Below are 15,932 nucleotides of genomic sequence, written 5' to 3'. Positions count from 1 at the left end.
CTGTCAGTCTGAGGCTGTCAGGCTGACACTGCTCAACAGTGCAGAAGGAATTGTACTCTGTATATAATGCAGCTAATTGAAATTCCTTGCAGACCACTCAACAAACGCAGCGCTTAAAGGTCCCTTGACTCTCACGACTTGTTTGGCAAAGTTGAACTTGTTTTGATGCCTCGCGTCAATACCCGGCAAGGCTTTTGTAGCTTGTTAATGAGACGCAGTGGAATTTTCACTGCATTTGGTGCACTGACATGTGATTGAAAGAGGGAGGGAGGACCATTGACGTGTGTGTGTGTGTGTGTACACGCGTGCGCGCGCACTACCAGGTACCTCATTGTCAGTCAGATATAGTCACTTATGTGTTTTAATTACAGTGCTTTTTGGGAGCATTGGAACAGCAGGGAGAGGAATGAAGAGGAGGTTAAAAAAAGCCTGGGAAAAAAAACCTGTTTCTATAAAATATTTAATGTGGACTTAAAAAGATATTTCCATTCATCAACCTGAATGTAAGACAAAACAAGACTAATAATCCTGTCAGTACTTTGGCCCGTATTCTCTTTTGAGAAAATGGCATTTGGCATGGAACCTGTTGCCAAAAGTATGACAAATTTTCCTTTCTCTCGGTATATTTTTAACTTGTTTATCGGTCGCCAAACTCGATTACTCTGCTCTTGCGAAGATGGCATTCTCAAAGGCCTCAGCGCTATGGAAGATGCACCGAGTCCCTGCTTCGGGAGTCAAGAAAGCACACAGCAGAAGTGGTCACGGAGTGTCTCACACAACTCCCAACAGGCAGAGAGGGGAAAACTTCAAAGTCTCCATACTGTGAAGAGATTTTGCAGTGGAGCGGTACCTTGGAGCTGCAAGGTGCTGGTACCTCTGGTTTTGTTTCCATTCTGCGTGTTTCAGCAGGCTGCACCATTTCAGAGGTCAATTAAGAATCAACCACATCACCAATTTCCATGTGGACCAGATCTGATCAGAAAGTCGATCTTCCTTTTCTGAAGATCCTGCTGAATCATCTGGGCTTTTACCACAATTTGTTGTTTTCCTGGACACTATGGAGACCAGCTTCTTTCTAAACTAAGAAAGGGGAAGATGAGGCACAGTTCTGCTCAAAAGGTGGGACGGGTCTTTGGTCTGCTTCCAGGGTTCCTGCTCTATCAACCCAGAACTGGCTGTCTTTCCATACATCTTGTAGACCCGGAACTGCATTCCAGTTTGTAGGAAATTGTACCCAATTGTGGAATTTATTTCTGATTCATAGCTATTAATAATGACTACACTAACGTTTATCAGCAGGCCTGCCAAAAGATAATACCTTTAAAAATGTAGTGTCCATCATTAAGGACCATCACAACCAAGGCTTTCATCATATTACTGCTATCACAGGAGCCTGAAGACACACAAGTGTTTTAAAAAAAGCTGTTTTCGGACCTGCTTCTTCTCCACCATCAGATTTCTGAACAGACAATGAATCAAAGATACGAGAAAGTCTGCAGATGCTGGAAATCCCACACAATTCACACACAGTGCTGGAGGAACTCAGCAGATGAGGCAGCGGCAATGGAGATGAACAAACGGTCGACCTTTTGGGCTGGGATCTTCCTTCAGGCCTGAGGAGGAAGGAGGACAATGCCAGAATTTAAAAAAAAAAGTGGAGGGAGTGGGGAGAGGAGGAAAAGGAGGCGAACTGGAAGGTGATAGGTGAAGCCAGGTGGGTGGGGAAGGTCAAAGGTTGAAGAAGGAATCTGATAGAGGAGTGGAGCATAGGCGAAAGGGAAGGAAGAGGGAACCCAGATAGGTAGGTCAAATTAAATCATATAGACTACCTCACTATTTTTGCTTATTTTTGCCCTTTTTTTGCACTGATTTATATGTATGTGTTTGTGTTTGTATATATGTAATAATTTTTTAATGTATTGCACTGTTCTGCTGCAAAACAACAAATTTCACAACGTGCTTGTGTGTCAGTGGTATTAAACCTGATTCTGATCCTGAGATTGAAAGCTGTGGAAACGTTCACTTCCCTGCCCTTGATCTCTGACTCGCAGAGATTCCCTGGCAATGTTCTTCCAGATTCTGGATCAGGTTGAAGGCAATATTTACTTTGTTCACAGTGTGTGAAGTGAACGGCTATGTGGAAACTGAGCATGCCTGTGGTCTTGTTATTTGTGACTCGGAACAGTGCTGGGTTTCAAAGCTTAGATTAGTAGTCGAACTGCCAAGCTGCACCATCTGTCGCTGCTTTGACAACATTGGAAAGCTAATGTTGAATCTATCTATCTGTCACCTAATGTCCATCATCTAGCCTAGGGGTCCGCGGACTCCAGGTTGGGAATCCCGATATAATGTTTATCTAAAATATATTTATATTCTATTTAGAGAGAGCGTGCTAACAGGCCACTCTGGCCCAGTGCGCCTGCACTGCCGATCATGCCCGTTAAGCTCCTAGTCTTTGGAACATGGCAGGAAACCGGACTATTCAGGGGAAACGCACGCAGTCAACAAAAGAGGGTCACAAACTCTTTACAGACTGCAGTGGAAATTGAACCTGGGTCGCGGGTGTTACAGTACAGCCCACGCAAAATGCCTCACATTTTTATGTGAGGCCATGCAAATTCCAAAGACCCCTCTGTCAACGTTCTCAGCCTTCATCCTCATAAATATTATATTTGCATTGCACCTTTCGCCAACAGTCCCCAAAGACTTGAATCTCCAATGAAAAAATTGAAATTTAGAGAAGCAAATTGAAGAATTAATAGTAGACACAATATAGAGGATGACTAATGTAAAAAAATTCTGATCTGTTGATCCAACATTGAGGAATTAATGGTAGACACAGTATGGGAGATAACTTTTATGCTCTTCTTTCAATCGCTGCCTGAGGGGATTTGCGTCAGTTTTGAAGATTAGATGGGCAGTTGGGTGCCATGGTAACGCAGCGGTTACTGCATCGTTTTACAGCACTAGTGATCACCAGTCGGAGTTTTGTATGTTCTTGTGACCGTGTAGGTTTCCTCCAAGTGCTCTGGTTTCCTCTCAAATTCCAAAGACGCATGGTTAGGGTTAGTGAGTTGTGGGCTTGCTGTATTGATGCTGGATGCGTAGCGACATTCGCCCAGCACAATCCTCGCTGATTTGATGCGATGCAAATGACACAATTCACTGGATGTTTCAATGTTTTGATATACATGTGACAAATAAAGCTGATCATTAACTATACATCATCGCCTTTCCAAGATGTTCTGCAGATGCTAGAAACCTGGAGCAACACATGCAAAGTGCTGGAGGAGCTCAGCAGGTCAGGCAACATCTACGGAAGGGAATAAACAGTCGATGTTTTGGGCCGAGACCTGATGAAGAGTCGCATCCCAAACTGCCGACTATTTATTCCTCTCCATAGATGCTGCCTGACCTGCTCAGTCCCTCCAGCATTTTGTGTGTGTGTTATTCATTTTCTATCATATCAAGCCGTTGTAGGATTTTGTGTCAACCCTTGTTCTGCTGAGCCCCAAAGAATACGGATCCTATTTTTTAAAATTACTTGTGATGGGTGGTTTGCATCAAGAGCACATTTTGCCTTGAACCTGAGCGTGAAACTGCCAGTCACCCGCAGAGCAGTTTGCAGTGAAATGTTTGTTCAGCAGCCCATTGTCTTGACTGGTTATATCATAACAACCATCACAGCTTTCATGTAGAAATCTGCAGGAAGTGATTGAGATGATGTAAGTAAAGGAAAAGGGTTGTAAAGTAAGTGTCTGCCTGTTATTAACTGCTAAATGTTGTGGTTTCCTGGTTTAAATGAGCTGGACTGTACAAGCCTGTTCATGAGAAATCCCTCTCTGAGTGATGTTTTTTTATTGACTCTGATGTGTCTCTGAAGCCTTCAGGAAATAAAAGACAGACTTGCAGATTCATGGACCTGCTTTTGACCTCATGACATACTAAAGGATATGCTTCCCTTGCAATTAGTACAGTGTAGATTCAGTGATTTGAATCCTAGGACAAGAGAGGGCAATTCTTTGAGATGGATTAAGATTGGCCCATGGTAATATAAGAGGTTCTGTAAATGCTGGAAATCGATCAGTTCAGGGCGCTCTTAGTACTGCGCTTGGTGTGTTAACCTTGGGTTTTTTTGTGCTTGATGGTCAAAGTGGGAATTGAACCTGCTGCTTTTTGGTCCAGAGGTTGGTGGGCTCCCACTTACATCATAGCTCATGAGGGGTACCATAAGATGAAGCCCTTGCACTTTTCCAGTGTAGTATTCCATTTAATGCCCCCAACTATCCCGACTCGCCTGTAGTCAGCCAACACCATAGTCAATGCACAGGGGCACGACGATACCGTAGTGGTTAGCACAACCCTTTGCAGTACCTGCATCACGGGCTCAATTCCTGATGTCTGTAAGAAGTTAGTATGTTCTTCCCGTGACCACGCAGGTTTCCTCTGGGTGCTTCAGGTTCCACCCACAGTTCAAAATCGTACGGGTTGGGAGGTTGAATGGTCGTTGTAAATTGTCCCGCGATTAGGCTCGGGTTGCTGGGTGCGTCTGAAAGGGTTGAAAGGGCCTATTCCATGCTGTATCTCAATAAAATAATGTTTCTCAATGTATGTAATATGAAACTGGTCCCAGCGATAGTTTCTGATTGCCCTGTGCTCGTCTGACAGGAAATGCACTCAACGGTAATTATCCAGGCAGAATTTCACTCGGCAGTATGGCCCTGCAGTTGAATTGGTCAAATCTTGGCCGGCATTGTCTAGGCACACCCAGCAGTGATGACGATTGGTGAAAGCAACTGAACTTGCGTCCCCACCTTCTGGGGAATACGGGTGGGAGGAAGTTGTCAGTGAAAATTAGGAGATATTAAATAAGGACAAAAGATTCAACGCAATGAATGGAGTTGGGCTCTGTACTGGGTTGTCGGATTATTTGACTCAAACTTAAAGTCTGGTGACTGGGCTGGTGCACAGCTTTCCCTTGGACTGTGTTGGTATGCCATCTTACTCAAGAAATGGAATGACAAACCTACCACTGGGGGAACTCAAAGGGTCGGGCAGCATCTGTGTGCGCAGTGGGGCGGGGGTGGGGAAGAATTGTTGATGTTTCAGGCTGGGGTCCTGCATCAGGACTGAGAGTGGAGACAGAAGGTGGCTGGTATAACAGAGAGGGGTTGGGTGAGACAGGCTGGTGCTAGTTAGCTAGCTATCTACTCTCTTTAATCTCACTCTTGATGTGTGGTCACCACCCGAAGTGCAGACAATTCCTCTCACCCCACAGATGATGCTGAATGTACTGGTTTCCTTCAGCATTTCAGATCTTGTCCCAGATTCTAGCATCTGCCGTCTTCTGTGCCTAGATCTTACTTGGGAGCTGGTGGATTTGTCCTTGAAGCAGCAATGTTGAGGAACTTATTTCGAAAATGAGCTTTCGTCCTTCACCATTGAACGCTTCTCCAAGGAGCACTGCCACGCGGAAGCAGCATCCATCATCGAGGACACCCATCATCCAGGCCAAACTCTCTTCTCGCCGCTGCCGTCAGGAAGGAGGTGCAGAAACCTTGGGTCCCACATCACCAGGTTCAGGAACAGTTATTAGCCTTCAACCAACAGGCTCCTTTTTTTTTTAAACAAAACTACAGAAGTTTGTTAAGACAAAAATGCACGCAATGCAAACATCAAATTTTTACAAGACAGTGAATAAATTCAAATTAAAATGATTATTACTGTCTATAAAACAGTCAAAGTAAATTTATTATCAGAGTGCATTTCTGTCACCACGTACTACCCTGAGATTCATTTTCTTGCAGGCATTTTCAGTAGAGCAAAGAAACCAAACAGAATCAATGAAAAGCTCAGGGGTAGTATGTGGTGATACCTACACAATTTGATTATAAATTTACTTTGAACTTTGAAGTGTGCCGCAGCCCTGTTGTAGGAAACTGAATGGCCTGATTCTAGGTGGTAATCCTAGCTATTGATAGCTGGACATTACTGACGTACGCAGTGCATATTTCTTACACCAACTGATTCCTTGGGACTAGATTGGTGTGTCCAATAATGAACTAGGTCATTGCTAAGGGGGAGGAAAAAGGCTCGGCGATAACGATGCAGTTCTAGGTGGGGCTGAGTGAACTCATAAGTTATCACCAGTTCCCATAAGATACTTGGTTCATTTTGGTATAATTAATAAAAATAAAACTTTTGGAATGAATTCAACATGTTTTCCTGTGTCTTGAACTTGACCATCACATCTACACGTTTTGTAAGCATCTCTTAAAAACCAGCCAGACTCAGTAGCTCCTTTATTAGGTCCACTTATACACCTGCTCATTAATGCAACTAGCTACTTAGCCAATCACGTGGCAGCAACTCAGTGCATAATACTAATAACTCATAAAAGCATGCAGACATGGTCAAGAGGTTCAGTTGCTGTTCAGACCAAACTTCAGGATGGGGAAGAAATGTGATCTAAATGACTTTGACCGTAGATTGATTGGTGGTGCCAGATGGGGTGGCCTGAGTATCTCAGAAACTGCTGATCTCCTGGAAATTTCATGCACCACGCTCTCTAGAGTTAACAGAGAGCGGTGTGGGGCGGGGGGGGGGCAAAACATCCAGTGAGTGGCAGTAGCGTGGGTGAAAACGCCTTGTTATTGAGAGAGAGGTCAGAGGAGAACGGCCAGACTGGTTCAAGCTGACAGGAAGGAAGCAGTAACTCAAATAACTGTGTTACAACAGTGGTGTGCTGAAGAGTATCTCTGAACACACATCACGTCGAACTTTGAAGTACATGGACCACAATAGCAGAAAACCACGTACCGCCTACACCTAATCTAGTGACCACTGAGTGTGTTTTCAAAGTTCAAAGTAAATTTGTATCAAAATGTGTCCATGTCACCATACACTACCTCGAGATTCATTTTCTTGCAAGTATTCACAGTACAACAAAGAAATACAATAGAACCAATGAAAAACTACATGCATAGATGGGCAAACAATGTGCAAAAGATGACAAACTGTAAATTGTGAAAATAAATAATACTGAGAACGTGAGTTGTAGAGTCCTCGAAAGTGAATTTATAGGTTGTGCAATCAGTTCAGTTTTGACTCGAGTGAAATTATCCATGCTGGTTCAAGAGCCTGACAGTTGAAGGGTAATTACTGTCCCTGAACCTGGTGCTGTGTGATCTAAGGCTTCTGCACCACCTCCCTGATGTGTGAAGAGAGCACGACCTGGATGGTGGGGGTCCTTGAAGATGGATGCTGCTTTCTTGTGGCAGCACTCCTTGTTGATACGCTCAATTGTGGGGAGGGCTGTATCCACCAGTTTTTGTAGACTTTTCCATTCTTGGGTGCTGGTGTTTCCAGACCAGGCCGTGATGCAGCCAGTCAGGATACTCTCCACTGTGTAACTACTAAAGTTTGTCAAAGTTTTAGATGACTTGAATCTGTGAAGACTTCTAAGAAAGTAGAGGCGCTACTTTGTAATGGCACTTACATGCTGGTCCTAGGACAATTACTCTAATATGTGCAGATATTTATTGATTTGAAAGATCTCTCATGGATCAATAGGGAAATGAGAAGACAATGTTTTCCATTTGGAGCTCAAACCTTTTGGAGAGCAGCAGGGCTTGTGGTAAAGTAGAATTTAACAGACAGTTCTCTCCATATTAGACATTGCCTTCTCTGAGGAGGAATGATATCAAAGTAAAGAGCAGGTTTGGAATGCATTTTCAGATAACTGCTATGAGCAGCCTGAGTTAATCTAAGGAGGTTTTTGACACACAAACAATGATTTTCAGTCTGCTCACCATATGTTTGAGCACTCTGCCTCGACTTCTGTTTCTGCAACACTTTGACCTCTTTCCCATCTTTGGTGTGAGAAAGACCAAAGACATAAGACATGGGAGCAAAATTAGGCAACTGAGCCCCATCAAGTCTGCACTTCTATTCCATCATGGTCAGTTTATTAACCCTCTCAACCCCTTCTCATTGTAACCTTCGATGCCCTTACTAATCAAGACCCTCTGCTTTAAGTGTGCCTATTGACTTGATCTCCACAGCAGTCTGTAGCAAAGAACTTCTCAGATTCATCACCCTCTGGCTAAAGAAACTCCTCGTCTCTCTTCTAAAGGTACGTCTTTCTATTCTGAGGTAGGCTTCAATCATCTTCTTCCCATCTTTGGTGTGTGTCTTTGGTACTGAGAAAGACCAAAGGCTCGTGACACCACCAGGCATAACTGGCTCCAAAAGTTTATATCTAGAAGATCAAGCTGCAAGTGATTTGGTTGTGACCACTTTACTCCCTCCTTCAGTGCCACAGAGCCATCTCCTGAACAGATTGATCTCACTTAGCAAAATGATGTCACTGATCTTAAGACTGTATCTTAGCCTTAACTCATTTTCCTTCTAAATTTACAGGTGGGGGAGGGAAACGGAAAGGAAGAAGCAAGAAGTGGAAAGAAATCCTTCGATTTCCTCAAATCAATCAATGTGAAGATCTCCGAAAAACTTTGGGTGAGTGGAACCAGCTAGCGCTGTTGCAAGGACTCACGATCAAGAACCGTTGCATTTTAGCTGCCGTAAGGGAGGGCAAATGTGATATTGGCATTGATTTGAGGAGGACTAGGATATAAAATCAAGGATGTAATGCTGAGGCTTTATAAGGTGTTAGTCAGACTGGCACTAGCAGTATTGAGCCCTTTATGTAAGAAAGAACGAGCTGCCATTGGAGAGGATCCAGAGGAGGTTCACAAGAATGATCCCAGGATTAATGTATGAGGAGAGTTTGATGGTTATGCTCATTAAAGTTTAAGTGAATGGGGTGGGGGGGATCTCATTGAAATCTATCAAATATTGAAAGGCCTAGATAGAGTGGATGTGAAGAAGATGTTTCCTATAGTGGGAGAGTCTAAGACCAGAGGGCACTGCCTCAGAATAGAAGGATATCTATTTAGAAGAGAGATGAGGATGAATTTCTTTAACCAGAGGGTAGTGAATCTGTGGAATTTATTGCACGGATGGCTGTGGAGGCCAAGTCATTGGGTATATTTAAAATGGAAGCTGATAGGTTCTTGATTAGTCAGGGTGTCAAAGGTTATGGGGAAAAGGCAGGAGAATGGGGTTGAGTGGGAAAATAAATCAGAGAAAGAGAGGGTGGGGGTGAGAGAGGGAAGATAACAAGTGTGTTACCTTGTGATGAGTTGAAGACAAAGGTGAGGATATGCATTTTGATTGGTGAGTAGATGATGGGACAGGTACTGGTAAGAAGGGCAGACCTGGTGCCCCAGTGATGGATGTGATGGAGCCCAGTGGAATTTTGAGCAGCTCTGAGCTTGCAAAGAGCTCATGCTGGCTGTTGTGTATTTAATATTTAAGTAATGTTTGAGTAATCTTGTGTGTGTGTATATATACATGTATATGTATGTGTATAACACTTTTTATTTTTATAGATTAGATTTAGCATTCTTGTTTGGTTAACTAATTAACTTACAGGTATTATATAAAAGTAAGTTGATTGCTATCTCATGATACATGTGCACCTCCCTTAAAGATGCACCTGCACTTTGGACTCCCATATATTCCTTTGAATTAATTTAATGTTTTGAAGTTACAAAACATAACACTGGCAGCTGGTGAAATGTTGAATTCAGAGATACACAGGTCAGGTCCTTGGCAGTTCGCTGGTTAACGCAGATGCTGGCCGTTCTGTAGAAATGAAGTTGAGCTGCATTGGGAAGACTCCAAAATTTGTTATTTACATAAACAAAATTTTCTGTCTATCTGTTGGTGACGTGGAATCGGTGGCACTTTGACCAAATCTGAAACTGAAATTATCCCCGTGTTTATGCCTGATGGCCTTCAAGTTCAGCAAGATGTCTTCTCGGGCGTCTAGATAAATGCAGTTACAGTAATTATGACGAAGAGGGAAAGCAAAGGCAGCATCTCCAATTCCAGATCCAGTGCAGGTTTCGTGTCTTTATTGTGGACGTCTATGTCACTCACATCTTGGACTCAGCTACAAACACACCACAGAACTGCACAAATCTGTCACAAGTCAGAAATGATGGACAACCAACCAATCAATGATGAGAAGTTTTAACATAGCGTCATGGAATTCTTGGTGGTCTGGATCACTGCTTTTCACTTGCACCCAAGTGTACTTGGGTTTTATCTTTTCACTCTGCCTTAATCGTGAAGCAGCTGAGCGGGCAACTAGGCTGCCATGTTGATGCAGCCAGTGGGGCTGCTGCCGCTCGGATTCAGCAAACTCAGGTGCAACGCTGACCTCCGGTGATCTCAACCTCTCCCTGTGACTGTGTGGATTTCCCCTGGGTGAGTAGTTTCCTCCCCCGTCACAAAGACATGCAGGTTGGTAGGTTGATGGACCTCGGTAAATTGCCCCTGCTCTGCGTGTAAGGGGTGGAATCTGGGTGGAGTTGATTCAGATTCATTCATTTATCACGTTTCCATCGAAACTTACCGCGAAATGTGTCATCCAGCATAACCTAAGGAGAGATGTGCCATTGGGTGCACTAAATCCATTTGAGTAGCAGAGGCTGAGGGGAGATCTGATAGAGGTTTATAAGATTATGAGAGGCAGAGATAGAGTAGACAGGGTAGAAATGTCCAATACAAAAAGGCATGCATTGAAGATGAGGGGGGTAGGTTCAGAGGGAATGTGAGGGGTAAGTTTTTTTACTCAGAGTCGTGAATGTCTAGAATGCGCTGCCTGGTGTGGTGGTAGAGGCAAATACATTAGGGGCTTTTAAGAGATGTTTGGATAGGCACACGTATGTAAAAAAGATGAAGAGATATGAACATTGTGTAGGTTGGAGGGATTAGTGTTTGGGCGTTTTTGATTTGCTTTTTAGCTGGACAAGTGTTAGGTGGTGCATTTTGGGAAGTTAAACTAGGTCAGGATGGTGAATGGCAGGACCCTGGGGGGAGTTGTTAAACGAAGAAACCCTGGGGTACAAGTCGAAACACATGAAAGAGGTAACGGTAGCAAAGAATGTATATGGCACGATAATGTGAAAGGGGGAAAAGTGAGTATTAGACGCATAGAAGGTGTCTCAATCAGTCAATAAATAAGTAACTAAATAACAAAACATAATTTTTTCAAAATTGAGGAACAATCTTGTTAATTTTTTTCTCATTATTTATTGAAAACAACTAATTTCACGACTTGCGTCAGAGACAGTAAACCCGAGGGTGATTGTGAACTGTGGGACAGGCCTAGTGGGGCTGAATGGGCAGTTTCCACTCATATTTCTCATGCTATTATCTATAGATCTCCTGAGAAGGTGGAGACCTTGTTGAACTTCATCCAGATGCCAGAATTTTGAGTCTCTGCTTGTCCCAAAGGATGTTATGGCATGTTTTCAAAATGTAATCACTGCTGCAGTGTGAGGAACAGAACAGCCTAGATATGCTCAGCAAACTCTGACAGACTCAGTGTCATAATGACAGAGTTTGAGTAAAACTGATCGATGAAGGGCAGCACCTTCCTGGGAGGATGATTCATAGCACGGGAGAAATAGGAGAGAAGGCCATTCAAAGTTCAAAGCTTAAAGTTCAATCTTATTATCAAATTATGTATATGTCACCATATACTACCCTGATTCATTTTCTTGTGGGCATTCACAGTAGATATAATGGAATCGATGAAAAACTATACACAAAAATGGACGAACAACCAATGTCCAAAATAAGACAAACTGTGCCAATACAAAAAAGTACAAATAATAATAAATTATATTGAGAACATAAGTTATGGAGTCCTTAGGTTGTGGAATCATTTCAGTAATGGGGTGAGTGAAGTTATCCACCCTGGTTCAGAAGCCTGATGGTTGAAGGATAATAACTGCTCCCGAATCTGGTGGTGAGAGACCTTGGGCTTCCTGTATCTCATGCAGGGGGTCCCACCCTTTGTTACGCCATGGACCAGACCATTAAGCAAGGGGTCCGTGGACCCCAGATTGGGAACCCCTGATCTCATGGCAGTAACAAGAGGAGAGCATTGGCCTGGATGATGGGGGTCCTTGACGATGGATGAAGCTTTCTTGTGAACAGGGCTCCTTTGCCTCCTTGAGTCCGTCCTACAATTCAACAAGACCATGACTGATCTTCTGACTCAACATAATCTCAGTGTTTTATCTTCTTACCTCTTTGATCCATCCTGCTCTTCTCTTCAGCATCACCTCATTTCCAATTGCCCCTGTACTCTGGACGTAGTGAAGAGTCAACTGCATTGGCAGGTCTGGAGTCACTCTTAGGCCAAACTAGGTAATAGAAAAGATAGATAGATAGGTAGATATACTTTATTAATTCCGAGGGAAATTTGGTTTCGTTACAGCCAAGAATGGAGCGTAAATATAGCAATACAAAAAAACGCCCAACAAAAAAAAAACAACAAAATGCAAACTATACCAGATGGAAAATAAGTCCAGGACCAGTCTATTTGGCTCAGGGTGTCTGACCCTCCACGGGAGGAGCTGCACATTCGATGGCCACAGGCAGGAACGACCTCCCGTGCCGCCAAGTGTTGTATCTCGGTGGAATGTGGCCGAAGTCCAACAGTAAGAAGTTCAATATCCAGTCTGCAAACACGTTCCTCAATCGTAATATACCCCAGATTGCACCATCCGTTGTTAACCAGAACAGTAAGCACTCAACTCCTTTACGTTTACTGCTCTCAGTGCACTTCCAGTCAGCCTGAACGGTATTACCCACCGAACTCCTCTTCTCCAAAAGTCTCTGTTGTCTCGACCCGGTCCTCTTTTCTTGGCTTTGTGATCCCCCTCTGCATCCTCTGTGTGTTTTCCTCCGGATTTCAGCAGGGGTGTCCGCTGCTCTGCTCGCTAAACCGGCTGGCATTTGCTGGTCTGTGGAATACACCATGCGACCTTGCTTCTGTCACACGTGTCGGGATGTAACCATTTCCAGCGCTAAAGAAAACCCAAATAAAACTCTCTCTACCAGCATGTTAGAGAGGGTGCAGCTTCGACGTGTTACCGTGAGAAAAAAAATACAAAAAATAACGTAAATTAAAAAGTAAGAAGAAGAAAGTAAGAATAGATCGGAACGGCTGCACCAGGCTGCATGCACGGCTGGCATATGCAAAGTTGAAATAGATCAGTACAGGAACAGGCCCTTTGGCCCAAAATGTTGAGCTGAACGAATTTAACTAGTAACTTATTAGCGATACAGGGTATAAGGGGCACCAGCACCCTCCCCCACCCTGAAAAATCGAATCAACTTTAACCTAATCACAGGACCATTTACAATGACCAATGAACCTACCCGGTTCGTCTTTGGATTGTAGGAGGAAACCAGAGCTCCTGGGGAAAACCCCATGCATTCCATGGGGAGGACGTACAGAGACTCCTTACAGAAGATGTCAGAATTTAACTTCGGAAGGCCTTGACCTGTAATAGCAACGTGCTAACCACTATGCTACTGTTAGCGCCCGAATGACTGATTAAGGAGGGAGGGAGGAGAAGATGGCGGCGCGATGCAGCAAGCGCAGCCGCTCCGAATTGGTTGTCGTATTGAAGTAGGATGCCGTGCACAATCCTGATTTGATAGAGACAGACATGAAGAAGCATGGAGGAACATCTGGAGTAACTTCTGAAATGCCCGCTTCCCTGCCGCTGCTACTGCACGATCGAGAATCTCCGGAGGGGAAGGCCCCAAATCCTCGGCCTTGCCTATTGGCTGTTGCCGGGGCCGGGGTCAAAGCGCTCGGCAGAGATGGTGCTCGGTGCATCGGGGTCGGGGAGCTGGTTGGAGGCTCAGAGTTTTCGGACGGACTCGGAGTCGGACTGTGGTCAGATGTTTCCGGGATGCTGCATCGGCAAGTTTGCGGCGCTGGAGGTTTACCGTCTGCATGAGATGACGGGACTTTCGAGAGACTCTGAGACTTTACCATGCCCATGGTCAGTTCTTATCAAATTATGATATTACTGTGCACTGTTGTAACTATATGTTATAATTATGTGGTTCTTGTCAGTTTTTCAGTCTTGGTTTGTCATGTGTTTCTGTGATATCATTCTGGAAAAACATTGTATCATTTCTCAATGCATGCATTACTAAATGACAATAAAAGAGGACTGCGTGTCCTCATAATCTAATCTAATCTAAACTAATCCCGTCAGCCTACCATTCTTTCTCTGCATTGTCACGTGCCTAACAAAATCCATCTTTAAGTGCTTCAGTAATGTTTGCCATCATCGCCTCACCTGGCAGCACATTCTTGGCAACCATCTCTCTCTCTATTTTAAAAAAAAAACAACTGCCTGGTGCATCTCCTTTGACTTCCCTCTTCTCACTCTAAGTGCAGGCTCTCCAAGATTGGATATACTACCCTGAGGGAAAAGGTACTGGCTATCTATTTATGCCTCTCAAATTTATAATCTCCTCTCCGGTCTTTCCTCAGCCTCTGCTCACTCCAGAGAAAGAAATCCAGGTTTGTCCAACCCCTACTTCTAGCACATACCCTCAGATCCGGGATTATCGTGGTAGACCTCTTCAGAGCCCTCTCGAAAGCCTCCGTATCCTCCCTACAATGGGACGACCGGAATTGAATGGGCAACACGGTAGCATAGTGGTTAGTGCAACGCTTTACGGTACCAGCGACCCGAGCTCAATTCCCGCCACTGTCTGTAAGGTGTTTGTTCTCCCTGTGACCGCATGGATTTCCTCCGGGTGCTCTGGTTTCCTCCCACAGTCCAAAGGCGTACCGGTTGGTGGGTTAATTGGTCATTGTAAATTGTCCTGTGATTAGGCAAGGGTTAAACTGGGGGATTGCTGGGCTGTGCGACTCAAAGAGCTGGAAGGACATACTCCACTCTGTATCCCAATAAATAAATAAAGTACTGCAGATGTGGCCTCACCAGAATTTTATAAACCTGCAGCATAATTTCCTCATCCTTGAACTCAGCTAATAACAGCAAACATGCCATATGCCACCTTTACCACCCGGTCTATCCTCTGTGGCCACTTTCAGAGAATTTTGGACTTGGACCACCAAGATTTCTCTGTGCTCCAAGGCTGATCAGTTGACACATAGTTAAAAGATCAACTGCATTGGTTGGTCTGGAGTCAGCTTTAGTGTAGTGGACTTTACGGTGCCAGTGATCTGGATTCCATTCCTGCCACTGTCCGTAAGGAATTTGGACATTCTCCCCATGATCATGCTGGGATTCCTTCGGGTGCTCCGGTTTCCTCCAAAAAATGTCCGGGTTTGTAGGTTAATTGGTCACTTGGGTGGTATGGGCTCATTCAGTTGGGGGGGCCTGTTACCGTGCTTTGTTCTCAATAAAACAAATTTCTTTAGGCCAAGCTAGGAAAGGATGATAGAACATTAGCAAATTAGATGTCACAAACACAAGCGATTCTGCAGATGCTGGAAATGCTGGGGGAATTCGGCAGGTCAGGCAACATCTGTGGAGAGGAATAAACAGTCGATGCTCCAGGCTGAGGCCCTTCATCAGGACTGGGAGGGGACGGGGAAGAAACCAGAATAAGAAGATTGGGGAGAGGGGAAGGAGTGCAAGCTGGAGGATGAAGTGAGAAATGGAGGTGATAGGTGGAAATAGTAAAGGGCTGAAGGAGGAAATAACCTGACAGAAGAGGAGAGTGGACCATGGAAGAAAGGTTTAAAAGAAATTAAATTGGGTGTTTATTTTCTAGCTATTCAATAGTCTCGTAATGAATATTACTGAGACTATCTACTTGTTAATTTACAAATTGATTTAATAATGAATTTAAACTCAGACAATTCTGTGGTGGGGGTAGAAAAAAGGCTGCTAATTAGGTAATTTTACCACTGCTTCACCTCCCCAGTAGATCGTTAGCTCATTTTTTTTTATTGAGACTCAGCACGGAGAAGGCTGTTCCAGCCCTTCGAGCCACGCCACCCAGCAATC

General features: G+C 44.1%; 1 protein-coding gene across 1 annotated transcript in view; it reads left to right on the top strand.

Annotated features, from left to right (window-relative positions):
* The window catches only part of LOC134351039 (G protein-coupled receptor kinase 5-like), a 227,338-nt gene that overhangs the window by 62,540 nt on the left and 148,866 nt on the right, over positions 1–15,932 (top strand). The window contains exon 2 of the mRNA XM_063057030.1: positions 8,422–8,517. Within this exon, the coding sequence (XP_062913100.1) occupies positions 8,422–8,517 (96 nt within the window). The remainder of the gene's footprint in view (positions 1–8,421; positions 8,518–15,932) is intronic.

The sequence above is a fragment of the Mobula hypostoma genome, chromosome 8 (assembly GCF_963921235.1).
Source record: "Mobula hypostoma chromosome 8, sMobHyp1.1, whole genome shotgun sequence".
NCBI lineage: Eukaryota > Metazoa > Chordata > Chondrichthyes > Myliobatiformes > Myliobatidae > Mobula > Mobula hypostoma.
The sequence above is the reverse complement of the archived record's forward strand: the minus strand, read 5'-3'. Positions and strand labels throughout refer to the sequence as shown.